This window comes from Erpetoichthys calabaricus, chromosome 4 (assembly GCF_900747795.2).
Source record: "Erpetoichthys calabaricus chromosome 4, fErpCal1.3, whole genome shotgun sequence".
NCBI classification, from domain to species: Eukaryota; Metazoa; Chordata; class Cladistia; order Polypteriformes; family Polypteridae; genus Erpetoichthys; species Erpetoichthys calabaricus.
Window position 1 is genome coordinate 171,439,270 of NC_041397.2, and position 27,224 is coordinate 171,466,493.

General features: G+C 40.4%; 1 protein-coding gene across 2 annotated transcripts in view; it reads right to left on the reverse strand.

The window, feature by feature from the left end:
• Nucleotides 1–27,224, reverse strand: part of senp7 (SUMO specific peptidase 7) — a 223,897-nt gene that overhangs the window by 93,358 nt on the left and 103,315 nt on the right. For both annotated transcript variants that reach the window (XM_051926068.1, XM_051926069.1), the window contains one exon: nucleotides 8,979–9,012. In XM_051926068.1, the coding sequence (XP_051782028.1) occupies nucleotides 8,979–9,012 (34 nt within the window). The remainder of the gene's footprint in view (nucleotides 1–8,978; nucleotides 9,013–27,224) is intronic.

A 27,224-nucleotide genomic window follows, 5' to 3' on the forward strand; every position in this document is an offset into this window, starting at 1 on the left:
CCTCGTCTTTATGGTACTCTATAGGATTCATATCTGAGGAATGTGCAGGTCACTGGAGTAAAATGAAATCATTTTTATTCAGTGTTGTGGGTTTCTGCAGCACAAAGGAGCCATTACTGGTAAATCTAATTCAATTACAGTAACGGAAGAGGTGTTACAAGTTAACAGTTTAAATTCTTTAATCACACTACAGTCACTGAAAACAATTTTCTTATTTGAATTATGCATCCATTTCTGCACAAATAGTAATGTGCTCTGCATAATTAAAATTTTCTTCAGGAGCATTCTAACAAGTCTACAAAACTGAAGATTTTGAGCAGTGCCACATCCCAACATATGCGTTATTTTTTGGCATTTCTCTCTCTAACTTGCCCACGAACATGGAGAGGTTTGTGTACAAGTTGAATCAGTCTTAACCTTAATTGTTAGTTTAGTTAATGAAACATAATTTCAAGAAGTTAATTGCTTTCTTTTTGATCACCATGTCCGTTTCGATAATGTAACGAGCACCGAGAAGGAAAAAAACACCACTTAATGTAGGATGTGCAGATACAGCTCTTTGACAAATGGGCATACATATTGCTTTATACAAAAACGGAAGGGCCTTACCCTGAAGTAACTATGCAAACTTTCCTACTGATAAGAGTCGAAAGGCACACATCCAAAACAATAAACAAGACACCCTCAACAAATTGTGACTCACCGTGACTTGTCCCCCTATCACATACACTGATGAAGATCATGGGTCGCACTCTGTCATGAACCTGCAGACATGTAGCCAACATGGTGGGATGCTTTGAGCAGCATGAAAAGAGCCCCTGGTGTCTGCCTCCATGACTATTCTGCTAAATAAGACCTCTGCCAACTTCCACCAGCTGCTCAGCTTCAGATCCCTCATCTCTTTCCATTCTCCCAAGAGATCTCTTCACAAAGACTCTTTGCCTTGCCTCTTGCCACGGAAAAAACAGGACCATCTGGTCATTGTGACACTTATATTTAAAGCACCCATGCTGTGGAGTCCTCAGCTTCCAGACGGTGATCTCTAGAAAGCTGTGGAACAAATGGGATGCGTCTAGAGAGTTGGGGGTCAATAAGGTATCCGGTCCCATCCAATCAATAATTGCTCTCAACTGCAGGCTGGTATACTAACTATATTTTTAACTATTTAACTATAGTACTAGGGTGTTGTACCGTGTTAGCCATTATGAATGTAGAGAAAAGCCAAGCAAAATGACACCTTTTATTGGCTAACTAAAAAGATTACAATATGCAAGCTTTCGAGGCAACTCAGGCCCCTTCTTCAGGCAAGATGTAATCAATGTTACATCTTGCCTGAAGAAGGGGCGTGAGTTGCCTCAAAAGCTTGCATATTGTAATCTTTTTAGTTAGCCAATAAAAAGTGTCATTTTGCTTGGCTTTTCTCTACAACTATTTAACTATAAATATTTGCAAGTGGTGGAGTGGTTAGCTCGTTTTGTTTTTACCTTGACATGCAAAAGTATTAAATCCTCTTGAAAGTCATCATAACTTTCTGCAGGACAAAAGATCTGTACATATATTTATCCACTCAGTATTTTGAATGTGAACTCAAAAAATAAAAACTTAAAAAGATGTTTTTTTGCATTAGTATTCAACAAATACATATTAATAGTTTTTTGAGAACCCTTCTGCTATAATAACAGCATTCATTCTTTAGGGGTATGTATGTAGCAGTTTTGCACATTGTTCAGGAGTGATTTTTTCCCCATTCTTCTTGGCAGAATTTACAGAGATCCTTTTGGCTGATGGGATAGCACCTCTGGATATCAGTTTTCAAATATTGCCATAAGATTCTCAACAGGGTTAAGATGAGGGTTTTAACTTTGCCATCTCAAAACAGTCACCTTTCTGTTTCTGAGCCATTCCAGTGTTTTGGCCTTATGCTTCAGAGTTATTGTCATATTGAAAGGTGAATCTTCTCCTGAGCCATAGGTTCATAGTAGACTGGAACAAGTTCTACTGCAATATTCTGCGGTATTTGTATCTATCCAATGTCCATTCAACTCTGACAAGATTCCTAGTCTCAGCACATGAAAAGCATCCCCCAAGACAACTGCATTATGTGGTGAAGAGAAAAATGGATCAAATTTGGTACTCACATTTACAAAAGATGCTGAAAGTGATCTCCTACATTTCTGTGCCCGTTTCAGCATGCTCATGTACACTCTTTGCACACTCTTTGTTCATGGCCACTTTTTCGTGGGCCACCTTGTATGAAGCTGCCACCGCCATATTTTACTGTAGGTATCGTGTTTCTTGAGGCCTGGGCAGTGATAGATGTACACCATAAATACCTTTTTGAAGTCTGGTGAAAAAGTTCTATTTCGGTCTCATCCTCTTTAATAAAATCCGTGTGTGCGTCCATGTGTCCGTGTCTTCTGGTGAAGTGCGCATGCGCGGGGCACGGAGCGATGCTTCAAAGGCCACCTGACGCGTCACGCAAGACAGAGAGGGCGGGACCTATAAAATATCGCGTGGCAGATCCAATCGGATTTCGGTAAATGAGGTAAGACCTAAAACAGAAAACATGAAAAATCCAATTGGGTACTGAGACGCGGAGACCAGCTTCCCCATTGTTGTGCAAGTGTTCACTTTGAGGATGTCAGATTTGCGATTAAGAAGCTTGGCCCGGTAAAGTGTAAAGTAAAAGTAGATTTATTTTCGCGTACAATACATCAGTTGCTGGGGAGAATCTGCTGATTGCTCACTGTTGTCACAGGAAATTAAACGCATATTACGGACAGCAAAGCCAGTATTACTGTCGGAGAAAGTTGCAGGCATTTTACGGAAAAAATTTAATGAGGTAAAAGGTCCCTTGCCATTTAATATAGACTGTTTCCACTAATGTTTATGGACTACTGTTCTAGTGCCCGTTATTGTAACGGGCTTAATGACTAGTCTGATTAAAAAACCTTCTCTCACATCTTAACCAAGTATTTTTTCATGCTTTGTAGCAAATGCCATCTGTGCTTTTATGTGGACCTTCTTACATACAAGCTCATCTGTGAAACATGGTGGAGGATGTATCATGGCTTGGGCTTGCATGCTTGCTTCTGGAACAGGTTCAATCATTTTTATGATGGTAGTAGAAGAATAAACTCGGAAGTCTACAAATTCATATTGTCTGCCAATTTATGCAGAAATACATCCAAACTAATCAGGAGGAACTTTATTATGCAGCAAGACAATGAGCCCAAACACGATGCCATCTCAAAAAACTTCACCAGGAGAAAAAGAAAAAGGAATGTTTTGGACTGGCCAAACCTCTCATCAGATCTTAACCCAAATGAACATGCATTTCACCTATCGAAGAGAAGACTGAAGGAAGAAATCCCACAAAACAGACAGCTGAAAGATATTGTGGTAAAAGCCTGGAAAGGTGTAACCAATGAAGGAACATGAAATTTGGAGTCTAGAGGTCATAGCCTTGATCCAATTATTGTGAGCAAGGGATATGCAACCAAGTATCAAGTATTTTTAACTTTAATTTAGTTGAAAACATTCTATTCCAATATTTTTGCTCACTTGAAAAACTGTATGGTTTGATACAAAATGTGCTATGTTCTATGCCGTTTAACATATCTAAATATAAATACCAGGGAATAAACCTGAAACTCTGATCACTCTTCCTATATTCATTTTTTGATCTCGTACACAAATGTCATCAGTGCACAACAAAAACTAATTGGCCTTGCTGTTCCAATCGTTGTGGAGGGGGCCGTATCTACAGAAAATGGTTTATTTTGACTTTGGAAATGTATTGTTACAAAGTAAGAGTTCACATTGAAATTACTGAATGGATAAAAATGTGTACAAATCTTTTGACATGCAGAAAATTATTATGACTTTCAAGGGGATTAAAACTTTTCCATGCCAATTAATATTACTTTATTTTTATTTACTAAGAATTTTTTTTAAACTTGTACTGCTTCACATATATAAAATGCAACAGGGGCAATATATAGTTGCCTTGTTTAAAAGCTAAATTCATTATTCTTTATTATTTTCTCATCATTAAAATAGTGAAACAATACAGTAGATCCCTGCGAAGTTGCGGTTCAGAGTTCGCGGCCTCAGTCATTCGCAGATTTTTCCTTAGAACCTAACTAATAATTGTTCACAGAAACCGTAAATATCCTCCGCAATTTTCATGGCTTTTTTCGTGGCAATACTGTACTGTAGAGAGAAAAGGAAGCAGCTGCAGAGAAAACGGAGACTTGGGATGGTGAAAGTAGCCAATAGAAGTTGAAACTGCAACTCCCAGCAGTCTCTGCAGTGGCTCTGATTAGTCTTCTGCTAAGGGTGCAAGGGCTGCTGAGGTCAAAGGATGTCGGTATGGCTTATAAAAAGGGGGCTGGTGACCAAAAGCAAAAAAAAAAGTTTTTGTAATTTGTGTTTCAAGTTCCTGTCTGTCTGCATTCTGTTGGGTTACCTGTACTTACTCATTTTGTCCTGGATCATTTCGTGTGTCTGGATTGTCTGCCTGTGTACATGAGGCCTGTAACTGGATTCATGAACCCATCCACCTGTCTTAACCATTTCAGGAACTACTGGTAGGACTATCTGTACATTCTCATTCAACGTGCAGATCTCTGAACTATCTATTTTCATCATTACATTTCATCCGTTGCCGTTTTTCATGAACTTTTTCATGATTAACTGTGTGTGTTTTGTTCGTGTTTTTTTGTATTTAATGTGTAATCGCCGTAAGGGGAACTGGGGTGGTATCTTGTTTTCTTATTTCATTTGTTTTCATTACATTCTTTATTTGCTGTTTGATTACCAGTTTGCTTTGTTTTTGTCTCTGTTTGTGAGTGTGCGCGTCGGGTCAAGGCTGGAATCTCCACCATAAAAATAAATAAATTACCGTCTTCTTGATTGTGGCTTCTCGAGCGACGCTACGCTTACTTAAAAGCCTGAACCATACCTGTCCTTTTTGGCTGATTGCTTTGTTTCTCTCTCCTCCCCCAGACAGGGGTTGTGCTCCACTATGATGTTTGTCTATTGTTTAATCGTTAACTAACCTGCATGATGAGCACCTTTTACTTCTGAAAGAGACATGTTTGTTTGAAGTGTTTAAATAAAGTTCCTGTCTCTACAATCTCCTGTGTTTGTGGGCAATTCTGTGACCCAAGCTGCACTAAAACTAGCCTGCAAGCATCAGCGCTTACCTCTGTGTGCTTGCTTGCAGTCAATTTAAGAGCAGTTGGCTCAGTGATTTACATCCATGGCATCAGTTGCACTTTGTACATATTGTTCCAATAGTTTTTTTTTAAATAGTTTTTACAGTTCATTAGCAGTGTGTAAAATGATCAGTGTTGCAGTAATTGTGATGCTTTTTGCATGAAAAAAAAATGTGCTCCATTAAAATTTTACTTTTCTTTGTTAATTGTGATGTTTACTTAAAGTGCAGCAAAAAAGTATTTGGTGTCCAGGGATGCATTAACCCCCAACTATGTGGCAGTTTAATGGTTAAAGCCCCAAGATGCCGCCGAAATGAGATGCATTGTCTAAGGCTTCTGGCAATGAAAACGCGCTTGCATGAATTACAGTACATATAGCGGTAACATCGGTATTTTACATTCTAGCACTGCGGGAGACATAGCAGTACAGTATACAGGTTTACCTTTACACTCTTTATTTTTAGGTAATGTATTAAGCTGAGTTTGAAATTAATAAAGTGTTTTGGGGGCATATTTAGTGTTTAAATTATGAAAATAGGCATTTTTTTGACCACATCCAAAATTCGCGGTTTTTCACAATTCGCAGGTGCTCTAGGAACGTAACCCCTGCGAATTTTGGGGGTGTACTGTACTTGGATGCTTTTAATTTACTTTCCAATTTTTACACATTTTCATAGGTTTACAATGTAACTTTAAAAAGTAGTACCTTTTTGCCAAGAAGTAATGATAAAAGTCACCCCAGTACAGTTTGACAAAAATAATTAGTAATTTGTAATGGATTACTTTCTTAAATAATGGCCCACAATCTACTTTTATGTCCATGAAAACAACATCATATAACACATATTCTGACACTACTTATCGGCTTACAGTAAATATCTAAACTAGCAAGACCAGCTAACATTTTTCCAGACTTTAATCATCATGTTTTGGTAATCACATTCCATTGCAAACTTAATGCCTATATATTAGTTTCTTTCTCAAACAAAAATTATACGTTTAAAAATATTTTTAAATGCCCCAATCCCCCCCCAAGTAGATTTGATTTAAAGCTTTACTAAAATAACTGGAACAGTCATTATACCATTATAAATACTACATGTGCCTCTTTAAAAGTTACAGCATTATGATGAAATCCACCACCATGAGGACCTTCACTGGAAAGACAGGCCACCAATTACCTCTGCAGCAGAGAACTGGTTTATAAGAGTCATCAGCTTCAGAAATGAGAAATTAAAGCCATCTCAGATTATACCCCAATTAAATGCTTCAGAATTCAAGTTCCACATATATCTCAACATCAACTGTCTGAAGGAGACTACATGAATTACACCTTCATGATATAACTGCTACAAAGTAATCACCACTGAAGAAGACAAAGAATAGGAGACTTGTTTGGGTCAAAATAAGCAGGTAGTTGATATCAGACTGGTGGAAATCTCTACTTTGGTTTGGTAAGTCCATATTTGACATTCCTATTTTCAACCATGAGGTCTTCTTGAACAGATGAAAGGATAATGTCTGCATGTGTGGCTCCCATCATGAGGCATAACAGGTCTTACAGTTTGGGAATGACTTGTTAGTGAAACTGTTGGCTATTTATTTAGGGCACATTCACACTTCTGCATTTTCTATAGGGGAGTGCAGTATATTTGTTTAAAAAAAGTTACATACTGCATATTTTATGCACATAGATGCACCACTGTGCATATTAGCACCTCCTTCCACAGGAAAAAGCACCAAACAAGAGGCCTGCCTTTTTCCATTCTCTAGCAGTCATCTTTTTTTCTTTCTCTGGCAGATGAGGCTGAGCACATAAGGGTGTTACTTCTGTGGGGGAATGCATCCAATACACTTCAGTGTATGTTTCTGAGGCATCTTTAGGACTCCAGTAACCATAACTGCCATCACAACAGACAAACCATGTGTTGTACAACCAGAGTACCACAAAATTTGACAAATGGCTGAATATGAAAGGAAAGGACTCCCATACTAGACAGCTTTATTTAGGCACAAAATGACAGACAGAAACATTTCATAATTTGCACAATACACAAACTTAGGTATGTTAATGTGTATTAAAAACACATGTCAATCAACTAAAAAAAAGCAAGGAAAATGCACATATATACATACAAACAGACATGAGCCAGGCCTTACAAATGTAGGCATATTTAACCAGCACGGCTAAAACAGAACTATGCAGAACATGCCATCTCATCTGGCCCTCCATTTGATTTTCAACAGGTAAAGCAACACTTTTCCAGGATGTGTATGACCTATAGTATCTCACAAAAGTGAGTACACCCCTCAATTTTTTGTTAACATTTTATTACAACTTTTCATGGGACAACACTGAAGATATGACACTTTGATACAATGTAGTCAGTGTAATGCTTGTATAACAGTGTAAATTTGCTGTCCCCTCAAAATAACTCAACACACAGCCATTAATGTCTAAACCGTTGGCAACAAAAGTGAGTACACCCCTAAGTGAAAAATGTCTAAATTGTGCCCAATTAGCCATTTTCCCTCCCTGGTGTCATGTGACACGTTATTTTGAGGGGACAGCAAATTTACGCTGTTATACAAGCTGTACACTGACTACTTTACATTGTATCAAAGTGTCATATCTTCAGTGTTGTCCCATGAAAAGATATAATAAAATAATTACAAAAATGTGAGGGGTGTACTCACTTTTGTGAGATGCTGTATTTGTTCCAAAGAAAGAATGTAATGGAGGAGTGTAGCACATAAATTGGCCACCACAGTCACTTGACCTAAACTCATATATAGATAGATATAGATATATATAGAATCTTTTTTAGCAACAAGTCAGTTGTTTTTTTCTTTCAGCAATAAGATTTCACGCATTCACAATCTACAAAATTTATAATAGAGGATATTTTTAGTTTCCCTTCCAATTATATAAATTATATACTTGAAACATATTGGATGCAGTCTTTTAATCATTATTTTTCCAAAATATAAATGGTGCATGTGAGCAAATCTTGACAGAAGGCCACAAGTAACATAATGCATTATCACATTTAGTATATACCTTTTTGCCAATAAGTTATAACAAGTGTGTTCGGAGATTTTTTTTTTTCTTTTTAAGGAAGTCAAAAGTTTCAAGGTAAGGTAGTTAAAGGTTTCAAAATACTCTCTAATCAAGGGACCTGAGATTGGTGAGATGTGGATGTTGATGACAACTTGTAAGAGAGACTTTCACTGTACTCTGTACATAAGGCAACAATGACCAAATAAACCTATAGATCTAATGTGTTCTCTAAAGCAAATTAAAAAAAACAAAATACCATTAACATGTAATAACTGCATGACTTTATTGCAGTATTTGATTGAAATGAAAAACTATTTAGTGTACATTTAACAATTAACTTGTCTCTAATTAATTCATTACTATGAATCATTACTAGTTCATTACTATTACAATTACAGGGAAGCATTTGCTGAACAAGGAAACTATTGTCTTAATCTGTTTATGTATTTATGAACAATGTATTAGTGTTTGACAACAAAAAACATTTTGCTTTTTTACAAAAATTAAATAGGATAAGACTTCACTTTAACTTTAAATTATATGGCATAATTACTTGGCATTAGAAACAAAATGTTAGTGATTAACTTGTGACTCTACCAATCATTCACTTCCAGAATGAACTATAATTAAGTCTGATATGTCACGTTTGTGTTATAGTTGCACCAAGGTTCAAATCAACAAGCAGAATACATTACCTTTTAATGGTATCCTAATACTGTCTGCCATAAACTGAAAAAAGGAAAAGATACAACCAAATTAAAAGTGAGGTCAAAAAAAAAAAAAAAAAACCTGTAAATGCTCAAAACATTAAAAGCAGTTACACTCACTATTAAACTGATCATTGCACTCAATTATCAGTTAATATCACCCTAATAAAGGCACAACACTAAGAAAATGACAATGAATCTCCATCTCTGACAATATAATTTAAAGCATTTGTTTCACATTGCTTCTAGTGCTTCACTGGTCTTAATTGTAAGAGAGTTGTGGGGTTGTTGTTTTTTTTTTTTAAATGTATAAATACTGCTTCACTTATAAATGTAAGCTACCAGGGCAATAAACAAATGCCAAAATTGTGAAAGAGCAACTTAAATGTCAAAAATGTCACTTAATTGCCTATGTACACAGACGTCTTGCGATGTATGGGTTGGAAGGGACCTCTTATTATCCACTAGAATGCTACACAAAATATGCTGTTTTCTATAATGAGTGAACGGTCCATGGGACGAAATTTAATCAGGACTATTTGGAGGTCCTGGTTCCTTTGACAGCCACGAGGAGGAGGAGGTTAGGAGCATGCACTGATACAGAGCATTGCCGTTTACAGCACATGACAAACTACCTCAAGATCCCAGAATAGGACCTGAGTGCAGCCATACAACGGGTGACATCTTAGCACCACACTAGTTCAGATGGAATGAACAGTGTGATGGTTTTTTTTTTTTTTTGGTTTTTTTTTTATGGTGGCTGGCGTGCCAATTCAGCCACCAACCCCCAAGTTTTCCCTGTAGGTTGGAGGGCCTACCTGCAGGACTGGATGCAGCTTAACGTCATACCCAGGATGGAGCAATTGCAAGTTAATGGCCTTGCTCAAGAGCCAACAGAGTACAGTCAGTTCTGACGTTTATGGGATTTAAACTGGCAACCTTCCGTTTGCCAGTGCAGATCCCTAGCCTCAGAGCCACCACTTCACCCGGAGGAAAAGGGAAAAAAAAATAAAATAAAAAAAAAAATGCCCAGTGCTGTCTCTCTATTTAGATAGTGTGGTTAACTAGCAGGTTTAAATTTTGACCAGAATAATTCAGCTATTAGCTAAATGTCCAATAACTTGTGTAATACTTATTTTATTGTTGGCTACAATTCACAACAGTTTTATTTTATCAAGATGCAAGTCTTCAAGCAGTTTAGCTTGCACTCAAGTCTGATTTTGACATTTGAAAGAACTTGGTTTGACCCAAGGATGATGAAATGCATGTCTGACATGAAGGGCATCAAATTAATACACAATTTTTACAAGAACAGGCCATTTAACACAACAACTCACCAATCCTATTCACCAAGACTGTCAGAAATAATATCTTGTTAACATATGAAGCTTCCTGAAGTGCCCCTCTCTACTACGACACTTGGCAATTTACCCCATGCGTTTAAAGTCCATTGTGTGAGGGAAAACTGTTACATTTGTGAAAAATTTGCACCTAACAAGTTTCCAACTGTCTCTCATGTTGAAGAAAAAATATATACAGCAGAGGTTCACAGTGCTAATTCCCCTCAAAATTTAGAAACACTTCAATAATATCACCTCTTATCTGTTGCTTGAAATGAAAATGTTCAACTCCTTCAGCCTTTCCCAGAGCTCATAATCCTCAGTCCTCGAAACAGCCATGTCACTTTTCCCTGGGCTTTGTTTGGTGCTGCTATGTTTTTTTTTTTGTTCTATGGAGACTAAAACTGTGCTGAGTACTCTAGATTAGCCCTCACCAGTACATTATACAGATTAGGTATAGTGTACAAGTCAAGGAAGGTAATACTGTGCTACATAACGTAATACTGTAACAGCCTTCTTGATCGCTTCTGTACACTATCTGGTAATAGTTATGAATCTACTATGACTCCTAGTTCTTTCTCATATGATGTACTTTCACGTTTCAAACAATTTTACTTCATACATGTAATACTATACTTTTAGTTACAATACATTTCATCTGCACTAACACTGCCCATGCCTGGATGTTGTCAAGGCACTTATTTAAAATTTAAGCTGATTTTACATTATCTGCCCTTAGTCTTACTTTAATATTTCCTGCAAACATGACCTGCACCTTGAATTACCACTTCTTTAAGTATGATTACTAGCCTCCAATTTTGCAATGTGTGATGATGAATTTTGTTAGTGCATATGCCCCGCAAGCTGGGTGTGCAATGGATGAGAAAGAAGATTTTTGGAGTGAGTTGGATGAAGTAATGAACAGTGTACCCAAGGGACAGAAAGTGGTGATTGGAGCGGATTTCAATGGACATGTTGGTGAAGGGAACAGAGGAGACGAGGAGGTGATGGGTAGGTATGGTGTCAAGGAGAGGAATAAAGAAGGTCAGAGGATAGTGGATTTTGCCAAAAGGATGGACATAGCTGTGGTGAATACGTATTTTAAGAAGAGGGAGGAACATAGAGTTACGTGCAAGAGTGGAGGAAGATGCACACAGGTATATTACATCCTATGCAGAAGAGTCAATCTGAAGGAGATTGAAAACTGCAAAGTGGTGGCAGGGGAGAGAGTAGTTAAGCAGCATAGGATGCTGGATGACATTGGAGATCAAGAAGAGGAAGAGAGTGAGGGCAGAGCCAAGGATCAAAAGGTGGGAGTTGAAAAAGGAAGACTGCAAGGTTGAGTTTAGGGAGAAGGTGAGACAGGCACTGGGTGGTAGTGAAGAGTTACCAGACAGTTGGGAAACTACAGCAGATGTAGTAAGGGTGACAGCAAGAAGGGTGCTTGGCGTGACATCTGGACAGAGGAAGGAGGAAAAGAGAAACCTGGTGGTGGAATGGGGAAGTACAGGAGAGTATACAGAGGAAGAAGATGGCAAAGAAGAAGTGGGATAGTCAGAGAGATGCAGAAAGTAGACAAGAGTACAGGGAGATAAGGCGCAAGGTGAAGAGAGAGGTGGTGAAGGCTAAGGAAAAGGCATATGATGAGATGTATGAGAGGTTGGACACTAAGGAGGGAGAGAAGGACCTGTACCGATTGGCTTGACAAAGGGACCGAGCTGGGAAAGATGTGCAGCAGGTTAGGGTAATAAAGGATAAAGATGGAAACGTACTCACAAGTGAGGAGAGTGTGTTGAGCAGATGGAAAGAGTACTTTGAGTGACTGATGAATGAAGAGAACGAGAGAGAGAAGAGGTTGGATGATGTGGAAATAGTGAATCAGGGTATGCAATGGATTAGCAAGGAGGAAGTAAAGACAGCTATGAAGAGGATGAAGAATGGAAAAGCCGTTGGTCCAGATGATATACCTGTGGAAGCATGGAGGTGTTTAGGAGAGATGGGAGTGGAGTTTTTAACCAGATTGTTTAATGGAATCTTGGAAAGTGAGAGGATGCCTGAGGAGTGAAGAAGAAGTGTACTGGTGCCGATATTTAAGAATAATGGAGATGTGCAGAACTGTAGTAACTACAGGGAGATAAAATTGATGAGCCACAGCACGAAGTTATGGGAAAGAGTAGTAGAAGCTAGGTTAAGAAGTGAGGTGATGATTAGTGAGCAGCAGTATGGCTTCATGCCAACAAAGAGCACCACAGATGCGATGTTTGCTCTGAGGGTGTTGATGGAGAAGTATAGAGAAGGCCAGAAGGAGTTGCATTGCGACTTTGTGGGCCTGGAGAAAGCATATGACAGGGTGCCTCGAGAGGAGCTGTGGTATTTTATGAGGAAGTTGGGAGTGGCAGAGAAGTATGTAAGAGTTGTACATGATATGTACGAGGGAAGTGTGACCGTGTTGAAGTCTGCGGTAGGAGCGACGGATGCATTCAAGGTGGAGGTGGGATTACATCAGGGATCGGCTCTGAGCCCTTTCTTATTTGCAATGGTGATGGACAGGTTGACAGACAAGATTAGACATGAGTCCCCGTGGACTATGATGTTTGCTGATGACATTGTGATCTGTAGCGATGGTAGGGAGAAGGTTGAGGAGACCCTGGAGAGGTGGAGATATGCTCTAGAGAGGAAAGGAATGAAGATCAGTAGGAACAAACAGAATACATGTGTGTAAATGAGAGGAAGGTACAGCGGAATGGTGAGGATGCAAGTAGTAGAGCTGGCAAAGGTGGATGAGTTTAAATACTTGGGATCAACAGTACAGAGTAATGGGGATTGTGGAACAGAGGTGAAAAAGAGAGTGCAGGCAGGGTGGAATGGGTGGAGAAGTGTGTCAGGAGTGATTTGTGACAGACAGATATCAGCAAGAGTGAAAGGGAAGGTCTACAGAACGGTAGTGAGACCAGCTATGTTATATGGGTTGGAGACGGTGGCACTGACCAGAAAGCAAGAGACAGAGCTGGAGGTAGCAGAGTTAAAGATGCTAAGATTTGCACTGGGTGTGACAAGGATGGATAGGATTAGAAATGAGTATATTAGAGGGTCAGCTCAAGCTGGACGGTTGGGAGACAAAGTCAGAGAGGCAAGATTGCATTGGTTTGGACATGTGCAGAGAACCAAATGCTGAATATATTGGGAGAAGGATGCTAAGGATAGAGCTGCCAGGCAAGAGAAAAAGAGGAAGGCCTAAGAGAAGGTTTTTGGATGTGGTGAGAGAGGACATGCAGGGGACAGAAAGATATGGAAGAAGATGATCCGCTGTGGCAACCCCTAACGGGAGCAGCTGAAAGAAGAAGAAGACTAGCCTCCAATTTTGTACCTTATTAAAAGCCTTTTGAAAATTAAACATCATAGAGATATCTAATTTTCTTGCCACATCACAAAATTCCAGCGTATTCATGAAACATTATCGCCCCATCTAAAACATGTTTTTGATATATAATACATGATCTTTCCTTAATAATTGCCTCCATTTTTAACCCCCATTGCATGTTAGGCTTACAAGTCTATAGTTACTTCAATCAGCAGAATCACACTTTTATATAATTGGACAATATCTGCTAGCTTTCAATCCTTTGGAATTTCCCCAGTGTGAACAGACTAATACTGAATATGAATTGCAAGCACAAATCAGTAAAATACCATAGCTGTAAAGTGCGTCTAGATTAACCGATTCCAAAATCAGTGTTAGTAAAACACACAGCTGTTCTTTTACACTCAAATGTCAGCTTTTGTCTTCAAATTAGACCTTTTTCAAATAAATTCAAATTATTTTCAAATAGACACGTTCAACCTAACAGCCTTAGTGTAAACTTCAGAAAAGTGCACATTCAGAGCACTCACAATTTCAGTCTGTATACTTCAGGTCAACCTTACCATTATTAATGTATGTCACCTCCTTCTTGACTATTCTTTACTGCTAAAATATTCAGAGAATCTTCTTTGGTCAGCCATTGCCTTTTCTACAGTATCTCTCCCCTTTTAGCTTTCCTAGAATTCTTTTCAGCCATTGCTCTTATAACCTCCACAGTTAACTTAGGGGTTTATTAGTTTTACATTTACTTATGAGGCTGACACCTTTATCCAAGGCAACTTACAAAATTTGTAATACAATTGGATACATTTATTTTTTGCGCACAGGCAGGTCAAGTGACTTGCTCAAGGTCACGCTGTGTCAGTAGCAGGATTTCAATCCACAACCTCAGGGTTTGAAGTCCAAAGCCTTAACCAGTACTTTATACTGCCTGCCTATATGCAGCTTTTTTCTGCTTCTTCTTTAGCAGTTTATTATCTATGGCAGAGTTTTACTCAATTTAAATTAGGCCTGGGGAAGTTACCGTGTAAATTTTTGCGATTAATGTGGGCTGTTTAACGCATTCAAAAATACTGTCACATCCAGGGCAGGCAACAAGGTGATCATGCCAGGTAGTGCTTTTTCATGCAATTGTTTTGTTTTTTACATTACAAAACAATAATACAAAAAGGTTAAGTGTAAACCTAAAGAATTACACTCACATCCAGTACTGCATTTATATACTACTTTTAAAAATTTTAAAGAAATAAAATGTTATTTAAACATCTTAAATTATACATTTTACAACACCTTGTCACATTTCAGTATGTGGTACTGGTATTCATTTCCTTGATTTATACATACCAAGACAGACACAGGAGTGAGGGGGGGGGGGGGTTAATGGTAGCCCTGGGGCAATACTAAAGAAAAGTAGTGAAGCTAAAAATTACGCTCTTTTTTTTCCATGTCATGTTTCTGTAAGAAGATCAAATCAATGTCATATCACACGTGCAAAATACATTTTCTTTGAGTTGCACTAAAACCTAACAAGTCTCTAATACCTCTGTATTTAACTCGCCAGTCAGCCAGGTAGCTTACAGTGTTTACCTTCCTAATATAATGACAAAATTCTATGAAACAGAAGTGTAATTATTCTCCCTACCCATTATTCCAGTTGGCAGTATTTTTGCTAATTTATGCAACAAATGTGAGAAAGAAGAAAAAACATTATTAACTGTAATGATTATAAGTATTCATTCATCCATCCATTATTCAACCTGCTATATCCTAACTACAGGATCACGGAGGTCTACTGGAGCCAATCCCAGCCAACACAGGGCGCAAGGCAGGAAGCAGACCCCGGGCAGGGCGCCAGCCCACCGCAGATGATTATAAGTATTTAACTCACAAATACCAATGACTGTACTTTGTATTAATCATGCGGCAGAGAGCTATAAGATTTATTATTTCAATATGCATTTGTTCTTCATTTAGGTAGAAAAAGAATTAAGCTTGTGCACAGAATTATATGATTAACTTACATTCTTTTATGTGAAAATGCTGACCTCTTGATACTAACAGAACACCCTGTGATATTATAAATTAATGTGATTGTTTCTTTACTCTTGTTTAAAAATATAAGAAAACATGTCACTTATGAATTAATAAATAAGTTATTAATCTAACCAAACAATTATAATGTAATGAAGATATTAAAACTAGAAGAATGTAATCTCTTTATAACTAATGTAAAGAACTATGAGAAACTGCTTAAATTGGTCTTGTGTGTATATACCGAGAATGGCATATTCCTTAGGAATGCAAGTGCCTGATAACTCTTTATTTTGGGATACTCCTGTATGTAATAAATCATGATGTAACTGTAACTTCCAGCAATCTAGGTATGACCTCAAAATTAACTGTTTTTTCTCTCTTTGCCTAATGAACAAGCTAGGTGACAAAAGAGAGAAATTTCTTTCTTTTGAGAGCAGTCTGTCTGAACCCAAATCAGTTTACTGAGCTGGGGTGGGGGATGTCTCTCAGTCTTTTTAATTCACCAAGAAAAAAGAAATTGCTTTTTATTTTTAAATTGGTGTTTTTCGACTTCAACGTTCACAGTTTTTGGTGCCCCGTGTGAGGACAGAAACAGCCAAGCAACTCCTTGAGCGGGATCGTCCAGAAGACCAGTAAAAGGACCAATTCCGGCCGAGTCGGGAGGACAAGCTCCAGAAAAAGTTAGGACTGGCCTTCCTCTGCCGACTCCCGCATAAGGAGCCCTTGTCCACCTCTGATTTTTTCCTGACAGTCGAGTGAACTGAGAACTTCCAGACGGGAGGAAAATTCTTGGCGAGTACCTGGGGTCTTCTTGAGTGGGAAAGATAGTCTTAACTGATTAAGGCGCCTCCAGACGGAAATAAAGGTGCCAGAATAGTTAATGAGTACGCCCCTAGGAATTGAAAGAAATAAGAAAGAAAGAAGGGGTTGGAAGAACAGAAAGTAGAAAAGGAGCACTTTTGATCTGGGCGCCGAATAAGTGAGGTGTTAAGAATGCTTAGTTAGTACGCTCCCTGAAACGGGATGGAGTCTTTTACCGGCTCGGAAAAATAAAATAAAATAAGGCGGGGAGTGGGAAGAATAGATAAGAGGGAAAACACCTCACGGGCGGAACATCAAAGCACTGTTGCGGGAGGGCGAGACTCTTTTGCCTCTACGGTCTGGTCATATTCCTGCTCCATTGGGTTAATCTGCTGTGGACACCATAAGCGATAACAAGCGGTTAGACGACTGAAGAAGGGTGTTGGCACTGAAAAGTCGAAGCCCCAGATGCAGTGGTCAACAAGACTGTTAGTCCGCTACAGCCTTGAAGCAGCAGATAGTGATCCGGGAAACAGAAGGGACCGGAGGCAGAAAACTGCAGGGGCTGAAACCTTATGCCTTGCAGTATTGGTGCTATCCAGTAATGGGAAAAACAAATAGTAAACCGGTCAAGATCCCTTTAGGAAATCAAAAGTCTCTGTTGAATGGATTATTTTCAGAGGGCTTACCAATCCCCAGTAAGAGTCCAAAGGGAGGATCACCTAGAAACTTAGTGGAAAAGAAAACAGGGTTAGACTTTAAGAAAGCGTGTAAAAAATTGAATAAACAAAGCATGGTAGATGGCCAATTGAGGGAACTGTGGATATTTCAGAAATCCAAGAAATTAGAAAAATCCTATGCAGAAACACCCAAAGCTGTTGGCAAAGGGGTCCCTATAGGATGGATATGTTTGATAAATGAGAACTAGTAATTAAAGATCGAGCAATTGAGGCAATGCAGAAGCGCAATGAGACGCTTTCTGCTGAAGTTAAGACCCAAAAAGAAAAAGAAGAGATGCTGCTAGCATTACAAAAGACTAAGACAGAGCCAGATCCAAATAACGGGCGAAAGAAATCGGGGAAAAAAAGAATCCTCTTTACCCAAGTATTGACTCCCCACCTCCTCCTCCTGCCCCAAATGCCCCACCGGCTCCTCTAGTAGCCGATGATCCACCCGGAGCAGATCCACTATTTCACTATGACTCGTCTTCTCATTCCGACCCAGATGACGAAGACCGAGGCGCCCGGTCTGAAGGCAATACTAACACCCCAGCCACATACTTCACTCCAATCCCCGATTTCTAGCCATACAAGAAGCCGAACATTACAATCACACCTAAGCCCCCGATTGGGATGCAGCTTCATTTCCCCAAAGCATCAGAATCCCGGAGCTGAGTTTTCTTGCCCTTTAATACAAGTCCCCAACCCCAGGCACAACCCCAATCAACCCGCAGGAGCTAATAATCCCAACCACTGTCATGCTACATCGAAATTGGGACATCCAAGAATTAAAAGATGTGGCGTCTGAACTGCCAGATCCCAAGGGAGTCGGCGGCTTAAAATTCATTGAATCGCTTCAGCAGCTGGACAACATGTATAAGCCAAATGCTGCGAGAGGATGCAGGTGCTGCTCCGAAAGCTAGGCACCACCTGGGCAACAATAAATTGTGAGACCAGAGGGGATGGTAATGCCTGGAGATGGGATGAATCCTTGAATAGTGATAATCAGGAGCCCCAATTTTTAGAACAATGGGAATTATTAAAGACAGTGATTGCTGGAAAATACAAAAAGGGAACAGACTGGTCACTCATATCGGCTGCCAAGCAGCGGAAAGATGAGATGGTCGATGAATGGGCTCATAGCATTCAAGACCTGATGGCAAATCATTCTGGTTTGCAATAAAGCGAAGATCGAAACCACATTGCCGTTCCCCCTTTCGTTTCGGGATTAAGAAGTGGCATACAGAACACAGTCCAAACGTCTTGCATAGGCTGGTAAAGTGCTACTTTTGAGAAAGTGAAACGCCATGCTGAGCATGCTGAGAGACAATCTAAACAAAAAGAATCTGATAAGCAGACTAAACTGATAGCGGCACAGCTTCAGTATTACACCGTGGGAACGAGCAGGGGCAGAGGATTCCAAGGCTGTAACCGTGGCAACTCCTTCCGAGGGAGAGGACGTGGAAGGGGACGTGGGCTCCAGCCCTCCACGCCCACCAACCCGTTCACCCAGATGCCTAAATCATCACACCTTACACCTGCTACAACTGCGGTGTGCATGGCCATTTCAGACGCAACTGTCCAATCAAGTGTCCACCTCCACTCCTGGAATCCAGTGACATTCCCTGGTCCTAGGAATTAGCAGGGACCCCCAGCCATTTTTTTCCAGCTTCTCTTCCTCACCCATCATGCTGATGCAGACCCTTTACTGACTTTGATAGTGAATGGCAAGGAAACTGTTTTCCTTGTGGACACTGGAGCTACCTGCTCAACTTTATTGCTGTTGGAGGTCCCTGCCTCGAAAGACACTGTGAAGGTCCTCACTGCCACAAGACAACCTCATACTCTATCAGTATCGAAGCCTCTTCAAGTTCAACTTTCTACTGATAGTTCAACTTTGACACATCGATTCCTGTTAAATCATCTGTGTCCTGTTAACTTATTGGGATGAGATCTCATGACCAAACTGTCTGTTTCAATTTCCTTATCTGAACAAGGATTCTACTGCTCCATTCCTAAGCTCCTGTGTCAAACTCTCCGACCCCCTTGCCGTTCTTTTGCTGCCTGGACCCTAAACATTTCCCCACACACCCTCCTCCTTAAAGCCCTCCATACATTCCCTTCCTGCCTTTTTCCCCACCTCCAAGTCCCCGACACTCTCCACTGTACTGCCCAATATTTCCCCACTGAAGTTGACATGCCTTGGTTAGAATATTTTCTTTCCTCAGCCCCTTGCCCAGAGAGTCTTTACATCTCCTGTATTTTTCTCTCATCCACTAAAGCTGCTGCTTCATTTCACCTCACACACTTACAGAACAATTTCTATCTAGGAGGTGCAGTCCCCCATGTTTCCCTGGCGAAGTCCAACACCGCTCGTTGGGATGAAATTGGGGAATGGCCTGAAACATGTAAAAATAGGACTGATTGGAAATTCGTCGCACCAGGAATTTGTCACCACTTATCACCTGGTTACTAAGGTGTCAATCCAAATCGACCTGCCAGTCGTTCGTTCCCTTTGTCACTTGTCTCCGTCTGTGTATTCCGCGCAAACAGACTTTTTTCCTTGGCTGACTACAATTACTGACACTCTGTGGTCTCAGGGAAAAAACGATTTTGGCATGATCACAAATTGTGAACCCTTATTGGTTTTCCCAAAGTCATCCTTCCGTCCTCATCGTGCACAATATCCTCTTTCTCCCGAGGCTTAACTCGGAATTGCTGCTGTACACAAAGACCTAGTTGAACGGGGAGCTATTATTCCATTTAAATATTCTCCTGTCAACTCTCCCATTCTGCCAGTAAAGAAAGCGGATGGATCTTGGCGCTTTGTCCAAGATCTCAGACAAGTCAATTCTGCTATCTTTCCTAGAGCACTGATCATGCCTAATCTTTCCACTATTCTGTCTACAATCCCTCCATCTGCACATTATTTCTCAGTTATTGACCTCGCAAATGCTTTCTTTTCTATTCCTGTACAACCTGATTCGCAATTCTGGTTTACTTTTCAAAATCGCCGCTGGACCTGGACCGTTATGCCACAAGGTTATACAGAGGCTCCTTGTGTATACGGACAGGCACTTGCTCAAAACCTGGAAGGCTTCTGGCCTAACAGGGGAAGTGCATTAATACATTATGTCGATGACTTATTGCTCTGTAGCGATACAGAGGAAGCATGCACGCAAGATACGGAATTATTATTTAAGATATCTTGCGGAAAATGGCCACAAAGTCTCTAAGACAAAGCTGCAGCTAATTCAAACCACTGTCAAGTACTTGGGGCATGACATCACTTGTGGTACCAGAGCTCTGTCAAAAGACCACATAACCACCATCCAAAATCTTCCAAGACCGGTCACAAAACAACAGGTTACGTCTATACTAGGCATTCTTGGTTATTGTCGACAATTGATCCTAAATTTTTCTGAAAGAGCACAGCCCTTACAAAATCTAGCTAACACTGTCAACCTTCCTCTTTCTGGCTGCATGCAGTGGAATGAGCAGGCTGAGAAGGCTCTATGTGATTTAAAAAGTGCACTACTTTCTGCGCCTGCTTTAGGACTCCCCGACTATTCTCGTCCATTCACTCTCTCTCTTCGTGGACGAAAAGGGGGGGATATATGAACGCAGCATTAACACAGCTCCATGGAGAAAAACAGAGGCCAGTAGCTTACTTTTCAAAAAAAAAACTGGATCCAGTGGATATGGGACTTCCGACTTGTCTTAGAGCAGTAGCAGCAACGATGGAGGCTGTGCTGGCAAGCACGGATATTGTACTCATGAGTCCCCTGACAGTAAAAGTGCCTCACGCTGTTCACTCGATCTTAGTCCAGGCCAAAACCTCACATCTCACTACTGCCAGGGCAATACACTATCAAAATGTACTCTGTCAAATGTCACTATTGAAAGATTCTCAACTTTGAATCCGGCTACCCTACTTCCCACTGAGGGAGAGGGGGAACCACACAACTGCCATGATGAGATAACAAAAGTCCTGAAACTCAGGCTGGACCTCCAGGAAACCCCAGTAGAAACAGGAGAAGTACTATATGTGGATGGCTGTTCCTTGCGATTGGACAAAGGGACACTCTCCACTAGTTATGCAGTGGTCAAAGGAGACCACTTACTTGAAGCAAATTGAATCTCTTCTAATTTAAGTGCACAAGCAGCTGAGCTAATAGCTCTCACCCGAGCTTGCCAGTTGTCTGAAGGGAAGGTCATAACCATTTACACAGATTACAGATACGCCTTCGGAGTCTGCCATGATCATGGGGCATTATGGAAATTAAGGGGATTCAAAACCAGTACTGATAAGCCCATACAACATCAGAAATTAGTGGAATCCCTTCTCAAAGCTATAACAAAACCATCAAAACTGGCAATAGTTAAATGCCAAGCCCATACTGGGAAACGAGACCCAGTCAGCCAAGGAAACAAACTGACTGATCACTTTGCTAAACAGGCTGCCTATAATAACACACAAGTCTCTTTATTTCAACAGAAGGATGACAAAGACACTGATAATCAAATTATTTCTTTACAGAGTGCCGCCACTGACTGAGAAAGGATAAAGTGGTCCTGAGAAGGATCCCTCTCTGACGGGGTCTGGACCCATAAGCAAACTAACAAACCTTTCCTCCCAAAGGCTTCTTTTCCAGGAATGGCAAAAATGGCACATGGCCTGGATCACGCAGGAAAAGACGCTATGACTCAGGATGTCGAGTGGCATTGGGAAACCACAGGGTTCTCTGCATATGCTGAACAATTCTGCTGACGATGTGCATTATGCCAAAGGTTTAATGTAGGTAAAGGTACTCAGGTAAGCACCGCCGTCACTCCTAACCCAATGGGTCTATTCGAACACCTCCAAATGGACTTCATTGAGTTAACACTGTCTAAACGCTACCATTATTGCTTGGTAATTTTCGATGTGTTCTCCCGGTGAGTAGAGGCTTTACCCACTAAACATGCAGATGCAAAAACTGTGGCTAAAGCTTTAATAAAAGAAATCATTCCAAGATGGGGAATACCACAGAAACTGCAGACTGATAACGGTACCCATTTTGTGAATTCCGTAATAAATGAGCTGACTACTTGGCTCCAGATAGATGTACATCATTACTGCAAATACCATCCCCAAAGTGGAGGCATTGTAGAAAGGTGCAATGGCACCCTAAAATCAAAATTGGCAAAAATCTGTGAGCAGACAAACTTAACCTGGCCAGATGCTCAACCCCTGGCCTTGATGGGGTTGAGAGGAAGGACACATCGGCAGTTGGGACTGTCGCCATTTGAAATTTTAACTGGACGTCCCATGCCAACGTTATCGGAAATGTCACTCTGCATACTGTGGACAATGATCTTCTCTCCAGTCTTACAGGTCTCTGAGCCTCCCTGAAGGAAGTCCACGAACAGGTTAACAAGGCTTGGCGGACTGGTCCCCCACCGACAGAGTTCCAGATCCCCCTCGGAACCTGGATTCTGTTCAGAGACACCCGAAGGAAACATCGGCATCAACCTCGCTGGAGGGGACCATTCCAGGTGCTGTTATCTACACCTCACGCCGTTAAAGTCGAAGGACTTCCTGCCTGGATCCACATCTCACATTGCAAAAAAATGGCATTCTTAGTCCTGCTATTAATAACTTTTTCTGTCCCCTCGAACACGGGACAACAAACTCATGGGGGCCTTCCTACACTAACTTTCCAAGTAGGGAAGACCACCTCACTCCAGATTGACTTCTGTGCCGTCGCTCCTTGTGGAACCGGCAGACATGAACAATGGACTAAGCCGAAAAATATGTGACTGCTGTCTCCAATCATTATGGCAGTAATTGCGAAAAATGGCAGTGGGTATTTGCAAATACAGGTACCTATGACTGGGGTTATCAGCCCTGGAAGGCTCAGCAACATGATCTCAAAACAAGGTTCTCCATCATTAAGGGACATACTAGCGGAACATGCTCACATGATAGTTGTAGCCCGTTAATCATTACTTTAAAAGATCCATCACTCTATGATGGGGATGTTTACATATTAGGGGAAGATGTCTCTGGAAGAGATCCTCTTGGGAAATTCATTATTCGAGTCACAGCGCCAAGGCCTGATTCTGTCACTCCTACCTCTTTGAGCTCCCCTACTACTGTCCTTCCAGATGACTCCCCATCGCACCCTGTGCAGTACTTAAATATTACCTCCTTGTCATCCACCTTTGCAGTTGAGACTGGTTATGGGGACCAGAACTGATGGTTCCAATGGGTATTTTACTCTGCTAAACAGGTAAACCAATCAAATTGCTATGCCTGTGCCATGGCCAGACCACACCTGGCCATGACCCCTTTCCCCTTAACTGACCCATTGCACCCTGCAGGTCTCTCTTGTGTGTTGCAGCTGTTCTCCGACTCCCCCTAAGGACCTCTATTTCAATCCTTTGCTCCCGGAACCTTCACCCTCTTCTGAATATGATGATATTGCTCCAGATGACTGGGTCTGACCATTTTAATGTGCACATTTTATGTGCAAAGAGGGGAGCTGAGAAAGAAGAAAAAACATTATTAACTGTAATGATAAGTAATCATCCATCCATCCATTATGCAACCTGCTATATCCTAACTACAAGGTCACGGGGGTCTGCTGGAGTCAATCCCAGCCAACACAAGGCAGGAAGCAGACCCCAGCCAGGGCGCCATCCCACCGCAGATGATTATAAGTATTTAACTCACAAATACCGATAGATAGATAGATAGATAGATAGATAGATAGATAGATAGATAGATAGATAGATAGATAGATAGATAGATAGATAGATAGATAGATAGATAGATAGATAGATAGATAGATAGATAGATAGATAGATAGATAGATAGATAGATAGATAGATAGATAGATAGATAGATAGATAGATAGATAGATAGATAGAGATACTTTATTAATCCCAAGGATAAATTCAATGACTGTATTTTGTATTAATCATGCGGCAGAGAGCTATATGATTTATTATTTCTATATGCATTGTTCTTCATTTAGGTAGAAAAAGAATTAAGCTTGTGCATAGAATTATATGATTAACTTACATTCTTTTATGTGAAAATGCTGACCTCTTGATACTAACAGGGGAGGTTTAGGGGGCTTGGGGGGGAGGGACTAGCAGTCTCTCAGTCTTTTTAACTCACCAAGAATAAAGAAATTGCTTATTTTTAAATTGGTTGTTTTTCCCGTTGTTTTTCGACTTCAGTGTTCACAAACGCTAACTACCCAAGTAAAGCACGGTGTCAAGTTTTTAAAGGAGATAGATGTTACAGGGAACTTTTTAGCATGCCAGGAGCAAAATTGTAGGTAGAGCAGCGTTTTCCAACCGTTGTTCTGCGGTGGCACACTTTTTGTAACCCAAAAAATCCCAAGGCACACCACGATTATTTAAACTGTCCGAAGGGCCTAGACTATCAGAGACGCTGGGGGAAAAAAAAAGCAGCTTGGAGGCTGGCATTCACAGACACTCCGCTTAGTGAGCACTTTGGATGCATTTTTCCAGCTGCTTCTTCCCTTTGCCCACTCAATCAGGCAGTCCTATACAGCACTCCTTGGTAGCTCTCATTACGCACCAGTTGAAAAACATTTGTTTAGAGTACAATTACAAAGTCGTTAATAATGATGAAGTACTGAGGATGGTATTTGCGGAGTTTTAACACAAGTTTTAATGTATGCCCATTTAAGAGATGTTTATGTCAATTAAGTCAATCTTTAGCAGTGCATTCAAAGTCTACAGTTGTTTCAGTCATTTTTTATTTTGATAAGTCTGTGTCTCAAATGCCATACCAATTTGAGAATTAATATATTGTTTTCTTATTGCCTTCTTTTCAATTTGCTTTTCAGGAAGGTATTCATATTTGGGGTGTACTTGCTCAAGTAGTATTTTGTTAAATGGTCGCCTCAACATCATTAGACATCATTTTTATAACACTTGTAAAAACGGTCAGATTAATTCATAAGAAAATACAATTAAGAGCAAAGACAAATGTTAACAGTTATTAATAATAAAATAAACCTTTAGGACATTTCATTTTAGTGTTTATTAGCATTATTCAACAGTGGAAAGCTTTTGTTTCAGAGAGAGTTGTCAACATTCAGGTGCCTTCATCCTTAAATGCAGGAACAGGGAGAATCTAAAAGGTGAACCATATTGCCAAGAAGCAGACTGAGCTTGCAAATTGACCAAGTTATTTTACTCTTTTTAGGACCTGAAGTAAGCTTAACTTGTAATTACTTTTTTGATCAGAATTCACATGTAACTGAATAATTTTTGTATATTAAAAGTATAGCATTTTAGGATTTTTTTAGTTCATATCACACCACACTACTGTTCTTACATGAAAAAATAAAAAAGCATTTGTTTTACTTAAGAACAAACAAAAAGAAAAACAAAGACTGTGGCAAAGGCGCTATATAGGCATCGACCTGACACAGAGGTACTTATAAAAATAAACAAAAAGGTTTTTATTTTTTCTTCAGCCGTGGGACACGTCTCTCCCGTGTCCCACAGGCCCAACACAGTCCCAAAAACACCCCAAAAGAAAGTCACCACAACACACTCTTCTTCCTCCTCTACTCCTCCCAGGCAGCTTTGTCGTCTTCTTCCCGACTCTGGTGCCTCGAGTAATGGCTGCAGCCTGCTCTTATAGCCCTCCCAGAAGTGCTCCAGGTGGTAACTGGCCTAATTAGGCTGCACTTCCTTGTGTGGCTGCCTTCCAGCCCACACAGGTTCGTTAAGCTGTGCAGCTCCTCTGGGTGGTAGCCACGGTGCCCAACAGGTCTGAGCCCTGAAGTCCCACGCCTGTGGCCCCGATGTAAGCCGGGAGGGCTGCCACCATGCGTTCCAGGGAACATAGTGTGGTTCCCATGGCTGCTCCAAGGGTCCCATTGTCAAAGGGGCGTCCCGGCCAGGCCTGGGTCCCAGCCGTCTGCCACAAGACACAACCATAAAAAAACTATCAGTAATCACTTAGTAAAATAAAAAAATACTAGGTATGGGGGAATTAAAGAAACATCATGTTTAGTTGCATTACCTAATAAGAGCTTAGTACCTAATGACCAAACATTGTAGCATTTTGAAACATTCAATTTTTTAAGTGGTATGCCAAGTAAAATGTTTGAGAACCCCTGTCATAGAGATATCACACAACATTTGATTAGATATGCATATGTCAGTAGTGTACTGTATTTACTTTGATTAATAGGTATACTGTTGTCCCAAATCAATCATGCTGTGTTAATACTGATTGCATAAACCGAGATCCAAGATCATGGTCTATTTTACACCCTTAGGAGCCTTTACAAGATGGCACAAAATTTTGGTGGGCCTCAGCTTAAAAAAGTTTGAGAACCCCTGCTTGACAAAAGATACTCGTATCATAATGCTTCACTGTAAATTTCACTTGTGTACCCTTTGGCAGCCCACTTCCATAAATTGTACCCTTAATATTAGCAAAATATTTGTAATTAATTTATTTGTTCTTATTTAAAATGTATAAGTTGTAAATATTAGGGCCCAATAATGAGATTAAAAAAACATGTAATAGGGTGAACAGTGCATCTACATTTACATTCAAAAAATGAGTTACAATAAAAATTAACACATTTGATTTATTAATACATTTCTTAGTACTTATCCATCCATCCATTTTTCAACCTGCTGAATTCGAACACAGGGTCACGGGGGTCTGCTGGAGCGAATCCCAGTCAACACAGGGCACAAGGCAGGAACCAATCACGGGCAGGGTGCCAACCCACCGCAGGACACACACAAACACACCCACACACCAAGCACACACTAGGGCCAATTTAGAATCGCCAATCCACCTAACCTGCATGTCTTTGGACTGTGGGAGGAAACCGGAGCGCCCGGAGGAAACCCACGTAGACACGGGGAGAACATGCAAACTCCACGCAGGGAGGACCCGGGAAGCAAACCCAGGTCCCCAGGCCTT